At 47.5% G+C, this 8,716-nt stretch overlaps 1 protein-coding gene across 1 annotated transcript; it reads right to left on the bottom strand.

The window, feature by feature from the left end:
* Positions 1 to 82: 82 nt before the first annotated feature.
* LOC135385633 (tigger transposable element-derived protein 4-like) lies at positions 83 to 3,353 on the bottom strand. Its single transcript, XM_064615080.1, has 3 exons — positions 3,350 to 3,353; positions 2,384 to 2,645; positions 83 to 494 (listed from the first exon to the last, which is right to left on the bottom strand). The coding sequence occupies exons 1-3, from the start codon at positions 3,351 to 3,353 to the stop codon at positions 83 to 85; spliced, it is 678 nt and encodes a 225-aa protein (XP_064471150.1).
* Between the last annotated feature and the right edge of the window lie 5,363 nt (positions 3,354 to 8,716).

Here is an 8,716-nt window from a genome sequence, read left to right as displayed (position 1 = left end):
CCTCGCGCTCCTCGAAAAACTGCAACAGCACATTTAATGCAGCGTCTGCAGCATCACAGGTCACCGGTGTAGGTTCTACATTCTAGCCTTCTTCCTCAATGGCTTCAGCTTCAGTCTCTGATGGCTTCTCAGTGCATGTCTCTTCAATCAGGGCTTCCATTGTGTCATCTCGACAAGTGGCAACATCATCATCAACATTAACGTATGCCACCATGTCCATGGAGATGCCAGCGCTCTTGAGATCAGACAACAGGTTGGGATCGTCATCTTCTGGCAGCTCCTCAACACTGTTCTCTGCAAGGGTTTCTGTAGGGCTGCTGTGTGTCACAAACCCTGCATGGTGGAAGCAGTTTGCAATGGTAGTTTCGGAAACTTTATCCCATGCGTACGAGAGAAGATGAATTGCACTCAGCAGGTTCACTTGGTACTCCTTGCCGGTTTCCATACACAGCAACATTCGCTGAAGCAGAGACCGCCTGTAATGCCTCTTGAGGCTACTTATTACTCGGGCCCTCAGTTTTCGGGTTTTATTTTTTGTGAAAATCGGGGGTAAATTTCAAAATCAGGACCTGCAAAACAGGGTAAAATCGGGTGATATACTGAGAAGTGATGTATTTTCGGGTGAAAAAAAAAAAGATACTTTTATATGTCGAAATTAATTAATAATAATTGGGGGTTTACGTCGCGAGACAACTGAGATCATGAGCGACGCCACAGCGGTCGGTCTGTGGAGTGTTGAAATTAAGTGAAAGAATATTTATTAAGAGACTGGTAGATAATTCACTGTATAACCACTAAGGCTTGCACTGGCCCCTGTTTATAAAACGAATAAGTTGCATGTTCAGTAAAGCATCATCCATCGATGAGCGTTGAGAGCATGCTCGCGCTCGCGTTGGTATGCCTCGGATATTGTTCGCTGTTGCTGCATCCTCTTTACTACTCCGCATACTTTGCTGATACAAGAGAGTCCCTACAAGATTTGAAAGTTGGCTTCACCTAACACTTCCGTGTATTGCGGGCAAACCCACTTCAAGGAACGCCAAGCGTTGCTTAACTCTTTTTTCTTCGCTGTTTAGCGTGATTTTTCCTGATTCCTTTGCTATTTTTGGTAACAGCACAAGAAAGGGTCTCCTCAACGTCCACGGAATGCACTAACAGTACAAAAATCTAACACTGAAGTCTTCAACTTACTCATTGACACAAGCTTTCATGATGCAGACTACATTCCTTCGGGCGTGAAAAACACGGCATTTTTGGTACGAAACCAGGGTATTACTTTGGTTGGCGTTGCCATTCTGCAAGGCGGCTTCACCTCATTATTGAAACAGATTTTGAGGGACAAGGGAAACTGTCATGGCCCCATTAATCTGACTTATCACTAAACTAACCAAGTTGATGATGTTTTAGGTTAGTTTAGTGAAGTTAGGTTAGAGATGCGTATACGAAGAGGGGAGTCAAGTCCTGTAGATCACATAAACAAAATACAGAAGCCGACACTGAAGATTTTTGCTTAAGTTTAATTTGTACAAGCTTTCGCGTGGAGGTCCACGCTTCCTCAGGTACAAAGTGAAGTGGTGACACACATAAGTATATATAGTATAGACACTGCTGTACAAAGAAAGGGAAGAGGAAAGGAGATATGGTGCCACATGTCTGTGTACAATGAATATTCATTGTACACATATTCATTGTACACAGACATGTGGCACCATATCTCCTTTCCTCTTCCCTTTCTTTGTACAGCAGTGTCTATACTATATATACTTATGTGTGTTACCACTTCACTTTGTACCTGAGGAAGCGTGGACCTCCACGCGAAAGCTTGTACAAATTAAACTTAAGCAAAAATCTTCAGTGTCGGCTTCTGTATTTTGTTTATGTGAAGTTAGGTTAGATTAATAGGGCTATGGCCGCTTCGATAATGAAGTTGGGAGTGCGGGGCAAGCTGCCACAGCCGCACTAACCTAACCTAATATATCACTAAACAAAGTGTATGATATCATAGGTTCAAGATGGCTTTCCCATAACACAAATAAATGAATCGAAAAGTTTCGCTAATTTTCTACAACCGTACACTTAAGCAACACTAAGCATTCGTTGAAGTGGGCTTGACCGCAATACACGGAAGTGTTAGGTGAAGCCAACTTTCAAATGGTGACGCCTACCAAAGGAACATTTTTCACGGTAGAAATATTGCCTGCATGCAAGCGTCCACAAATCCAAACCCGGCGTGTTTCGTTTACTTCACCAGCAAGACGCGGCGCGGTCGGGAGCAACTCGGGAGCGGTCGCGCGATTGCCGTAGTTCGCGCGTGTGCGGATCAAGTCCTTGGTTTGCACTTTCGCAGGCCCGATTTACGGGTTTTATCGGGTTAAACCCGAACTATTTTATGTAAATCGGGGTGTAAAAACGGGCTTTATCGGGTTTTACCCGAAAACTGAGGGCCCTACTTATTACCCCGTGGTTCATTGGTTGCAGCTTCGCAGTTGTGTTTGGGGGTAGAAATTCCAGCCGAATGGAGGAAAGCCCGCTGACGTTCCCATGACCTGGGCAGTTATCGACTAGGATCAGAACTTTTCTGTTCTCCCTCACGAACCGTCGGTCCATCTCACGAAGCCATTGTCCGAAGAATGATGCTATGTGCACTACGGAGTGCGCGCATACCGGAAGTCGCTATTCGCACGATGTGGCGCAGCGCCATCCAGGGAGCACTGCCGGAAGGATAATGTACTCGTCTCGTCTAGGCATATGCGCAATCTCCTCTCAGTGGTGGTCAATTTTCGTGGTGGCGGCATTGAAAAATGACTAACTGCGCGGCCTTTCGATGCTGTAACCATACTTTTGGTAAAAGGAAACGTGAGAACGACAATGATGAAGTGTCTCCGGGAAAAAATAAGGGCATGGACGGCGGCAGCAGTATTTGACTTCACGTATTCCCTGTACCGAAGCCTCCCATTAGTATATAGACGGCTATGCCTGTGCGTATTAGCATTATTAGGTTGCGTGCGTCTTTGTATTCGTGTTTGGAGCGAGAATGATGGTGTGCTGCACGACCTTTATTAGGCCACCGCGAGTTCAAGGTGCTGCTGTGCGTCGTGAGACATGTTCTCTTCCCTGTTTTCTTGTGTCTGTCTCCATATAGTGTTTAACTGACCATTGACCTATCGCGTATCACGCATATTGTCCATGGTGGGCCTGCTCCTCAAAAAAAACAAAAAAACTCGATATGCCCCTTAGGTGCACTCGACGTCCGATTATTGTTCTGCTACAACGATGACACCACACCACCATTAAATCTATACCTATCCTTTGAAGTTCTGTCTGCTGCAGGATCGTTACTGAGGTATACCCATTGACATTACAATTTGCAGACCATCACCAACTATTGAGCACATGACTTGCGTGTCCTAATTAACGTGGCAGAAGAATACAAGCGGGCTGGTGGATGGACGAAGTCTGGATTCGTTCTCCCTAATGTCCAAACCCCCTACCTCAAACACAAGGAAATGTTGCTCGCTTCACTCATTAACAACTTTATTGTATGGACACATTCTATTCTGTGGCTGTGTCATCCACACAGGAGCTGCAAAACCAGAACTTCTTTTTGACATCTGATCGCTTTACTGCAGCACAGGCCCTGCATTGAAATGGCGTTAAAGTGTTAGCAGAGATAGAATTTTCAAGCAGTAGTATAGCTCTTACCACTGAAACCATTCAAGGCAGCGGTCACAGCAAACCATCTTTGTCTCTCCATCATCGTTTTCGTGGCAGTGGCCACACAGCCACAATTTGTGTTTCTTCTTAATTTCCACTAGAAGAAATGGTAGTCGAAATTTGAATCATGCGTTTGTGTCGTCCTGCTATTGTGCCCAGACACAGGCTTTCATATTACTGAGCACAATGATCTGTACCTGAAGACGTGAGTAGATCCCATGCATCCTCCGAGAAGTATGGCTGCAGTTGATGTAGTCGCACCCTGTAATCAAGGAGCCCACTTGGCAGGAGCTCTGGCTTGACCTCAACTTCTGCCTCTTGTACTATGTGGCTGCTCTCCAGGACCTTCACAGCTGTGCTGTTCCCCACAATTCTTGTCAGAAGGACTGTATAACAAGCGACAAGCTTCAGTAAGAATTTGCCACTGAAATCTAAGTTGAAAATGACTTACGCTTGTGTTGGAGCACTTCAGGAAGCTGTTTAAATGGCACCACAGACGTTGCCTCCCTTTGTCGCTTGCTGGTGCGCGTGGGCTTGCTCTTTGGCCGTCCCCTTGGTTTAACAAGTGGGAGCATAAGCTGTGGCTTGCTGGGCTTGGTACTTGAATCACTATTAGTTTCTTTGAGTATGTTTTCGAGTTGCACAATAGGCACGTTGTTTTCAGTGTTGGTTAGTTCATTGTTCAGCTCTAGAGCAGTGCTGACACAGTTTACAGGGGTTCCTGCACTTGATTTGTCACCAAAGTCTTGAAGCACATTTGCCAGTTCTTGTTGGGCAATAGCACTGTTGCTTGCAGTCTTGATGTTTCCACTGTCTACCGCAAGTGCAGCATGGCTAGCAGAGTTCAAAGAGATGTCTGCAGAGTTAGAGGAAGCTCCTGTTAGCCAGTTCGTGTGAATATCTTCAAGGACTTCCAGTCGAGCAGCAAAAACATCTGGTGAGCAGTCTGCTAAATAGTCTGCAATTGCTTTAAGCGTCCGCATTGCAAAGTTGAACCTCCGGTCCCTGTTCATCTTGTGGAATGCTGGCCCCGGCATAGTAAACATCTCGGGACCTGCGTCTTCGTGTGCCTCAGATGCTTCAGCGTTTGCACCTCTGGCATCTGCAGCAACAAATGAAATGTGGTACAACTTGAACCAGCGTTGTCTCACAACCTTGCTCAAGTCTGGCACCCTCTCGGTCTTCCGACAAACAGCTAGAATGTGCCGACAAAGAAGTCCCATCTTTGAAAACATGGTGCAGCTGCAGGTGTGTTCAGCAGCAGATACCTTATGCACTGCACCAGTGGAATTGGATTTGACAGCATAAACATGTGGATCCACAGTCTGCTCTATTTCCTGTATTCCCTTTGCCTTGGCTGCCTCCTTATATATCACAGAACATGCATATGGTGTGAGCTGCTTTGCACACATTTCTTCAATTGGTCCAGAAGCGCTGTACGAATAAAACGTGCACGTCTTCATCAGGCGTGCACGGTGCTGGGCCTCTCGTGTCAATGTACGTGACAGTCTTAATACTCCACGCAATGCATCATGAAGCTTCTCTGTGGAGGTCAAAACATGCTTGATCTTTGCGTTGTGGGACTCCACCCTATTTGTTGTATTGTTTCCTGTAGTAAATTCTCTGTCACAAATGTGCCTTGCCCACATATGAGAAATCCCAGCCCAGTTCTTTTCAAAGTAACTACAGGCTCGTCCATTTGCTTGCTGTAGAAACTCTTGCAATGCATCGTGGAACATATGTGCTGTCGGCGCATGGACCATTTGCCCAAAGTTGCCAATGAGTTGTTCCCGTTCCTCTGCTGAGCTCGAAAATTGTCCAGCAGCTGTTCTGAATGCCTTCATCACATGGAATTGGCATAACTGGATCGCTGGCTGTGATGCAAATGTCTCCCGTATCGCCCCAATCTCAGTAAAATCTTTGTCGACAATCACAACGCCTGTGTGTGACGCTTTCACATTCTCTTGAACAAAAGTCTCAAGCAGCCTCATTATAACATGTTGTTGTTCCGAAGCAACGAAGGCGTATGCCACGACGTGGCTTGACCCTTCTCCATCCTCCACCATGAAAACAAATAGTGGCATTCTGTGCTTGTTAGTACGATACGTTGCATCGAGTAACAGCACTTCAGGGTAGCCTGCGAACATCTTTTTCATCTCTTTTGTTTGCACAAAAAGTACTTGTAGCACATCATTCTCATCCTTCACCACAACAACACGTGCGCCTTCATTTTTACGGAGTTCATTGATAGTTTGTATGAGCTTGTCGGCGTCATCTGTTTTACTCTTGCCCTTTTGCTTCATGTTTTGTAGGTCCTTTGAAATTATCACCTTTCCTGCAAATGACAATTGAGAAGTGAGGAAACAAATTAAGTTATGATTTGGGGGAAAAGTTACATGCCCTTGAAAGAGAAAAAGTTACCCGTATCATCTTCCAGTTTTTGAGCAATGAGGCTCGGCCGGACCTTCATGTCAAGGAGCGGCTGCACAAGGGTTGCTTCATCATTGTTCAGCCGCCTGCACTCTGGGTACGAGGCAAAGATGTCTGGCGCAGTTTCATGGTTGTGCTCAGTGACCAGGTCTATAACTTCAAGCTCCTGGGTGGCCCTCCTGGCTGCAATAACAATTCGAGCAGGGCATTCGTTCTTCATTGTCCTGAAAGGACGAAAGCACGGAAATTTGCATGTGTGGCCTGGTGGTGTATTGTGTGCTGCAGTATTTCAAGATTCCTTTTTCTCCTCAGGAATCTCCATACGGGCGCAGGGGCGGTCCCAGCGAAGTACTTCGGAGGGGTCGGGGTGCGACGTCTACGAGCCTTTAGCCAGTCGCTATCCATTTGGATGCGAGGGGTTCTGGACACGGGGTCAACCTTTTCTCGCACAAAATCCTATCACTGGTAACCCATTTTAGGTCTTACGAGTAACAAGTTTGGGGGTGCACCTTCTTCGCTCTCCTTGAGAGTGTCACAGGAAAAGAGACAAAAACTGGACCAGGCTATGCTTTTAGGGGGGGGGGCGACCGCCTCCCCCACCCACCCACTTGGGGCCGCCACTGTACGGGTGTCGTCATAGCATCCCATGAAGTCCCCCCACCCCGCTCTGGAGCGAACAATACTCCACCACAACAACAAAAAAAAAAGGACACAGGAAAAGACAGAGCAATACGCAGTTATGAAACAAGGGAAAGGGTGCAGGCTAGCTGGTATAGATCCATGAAGAAGACGGAGAGACACGGACACAGAAGACGACACACGTAGGTTGTCACTTGAACTGAGAACCTACGTGTGTCGTCTTCTGTGTCCGTGTCTCTGTCTTCTTCATGGATCATACGCAGTTGGCATGCAACACCATGTGATGACATGGTGGTGTTACGTTCATCGCTGTCGTACTTTTGGTTCGGGCGAATCCCGGCTCCTGTCTTCCTGGGGCGGCCGCCGTGCTTGCACGTCAAGGTCGCGTTGGCGAACTTCAGTTTGGCTTCCAACTTCACCGCCCCGGATGCCAAGTGCGCGTTGACAACATCAACAGACTTTGTCGTCTTCTTGACAAACAGTGTGTTTGTTTGCACCTCAAACTTCCGCAAAGCATTGTCAAACTCGTCATACGACGAAAACTTCGCGCCACGTTCAATTCCCATGTCGTCGCGTGCCATAGACGAGACAAGACAGACTGGACAAAAGATCACGTGGCTAGACGAACTTTTTGGCAGTGCTCCCTGGATGGCGCTGCGCAACATCGTCGTGCGAATAGCAACTTCCGGTATGAGCGCACTCCGTAGTGCACATAGCAAAAAAATAGCATAGCATCGAAAAGTGCCGGGGTCATCCACGACTTCGAGTTGGATGCGTAAGTTACCGATAGAGTCTTTGTGCTCTTAAAACAGCGCGGGGACTTCGCCTTCCCGATCACTAAGAGCTTCAGCTTGTCCGTCCCGGTCATGTTGGCACCGACAAGCACAGTGACACGCTGCTTGCTGTGCTTACCTCCCGTACACGTGTCCCCAGCAAATGTGAGCGTCTTTTCTGGGAGAAGCTGGTAATAGAGCGCGGTCTCGTCGACGTTGTACACATTTGCTGGCTCGTATTCCTCGAGCAACTTCTTCATCCTCGTCGATCGCCAGTCCTCGCACACTGACTCGTCAACTGCCGCAGCTTCCCCGACGATGGCGTGAAAAATCAGACCATGACGTCTTCGAAATCTATCGAGCCATCCATCGCTGCACGAAAAGTCTGTTCAAACGTAAGGCTATTTCCTCTGCCTTAGCGCGCACCACAACACCGTTCACTGGCAAGTTGGCACTTCGTGCTCGCTGGATCCATGCGACAAGGACGTCCTCCACATCCTTATGGGCAGCTGTCCGCATCCTCTTACATTTGGGTCCAAATTCACCACTGTTGAACGTCTCCAGTATACGAGAGCTGTCCTTCAGGATTCCCGACAACGTGCTTTTGGCGATTCCGAACTTCTTTGCGATGGCAGTCTTCGAGAGCTTGTCAGCATTTATCTCCGACAGTATCTCCACCTTCTTCTCGAGCTGAAGGGACTGGCACGTTCGCTTCGACATCGTCGCAACTTCCTGGCAGTATCGCAAGCCAAGGTTTTGAGAACAGCGACTTCGAACCCAGCTTTCGCTTTACTTTCCGTTCTCGTAGCCCGTAAACCACGCCGTAAACTCAACTGACACGAACGCGGCCTGCTTGGGAAGCCGAGGCCTATTGGCTTACGTTAGCGAGATTGCCTAACTAAACAGCCAATGACATGCCACACCTTTTTGTTCTCCCTCACTTTTTTTTTTTTTTTTTTGCGTTGTTTTCTCTCTCGCCGACTCCGTGTTCGTGAAAAAGCGTTCGCCCGGCTCGCCGCTCTTTTGGGCTCGTCGGGCTCGCGTTGTTCATGTTAACCGAAGCGACCGGTCGACGTAGTTCGTGCTAAGCGAATCTTTTTGCATGTGGTATATGAGAAATCATCCAATTACCCGCAGATTGTTCAGCTTATCCGGAAATT

The sequence above is a fragment of the Ornithodoros turicata genome, chromosome 1 (genome assembly GCF_037126465.1).
Source record: "Ornithodoros turicata isolate Travis chromosome 1, ASM3712646v1, whole genome shotgun sequence".
In the NCBI taxonomy this organism is placed as follows: domain Eukaryota; kingdom Metazoa; phylum Arthropoda; class Arachnida; order Ixodida; family Argasidae; genus Ornithodoros; species Ornithodoros turicata.
Note: the sequence above shows the minus strand (reverse complement) of the source record. Positions and strands in the feature narration are given on the sequence as shown.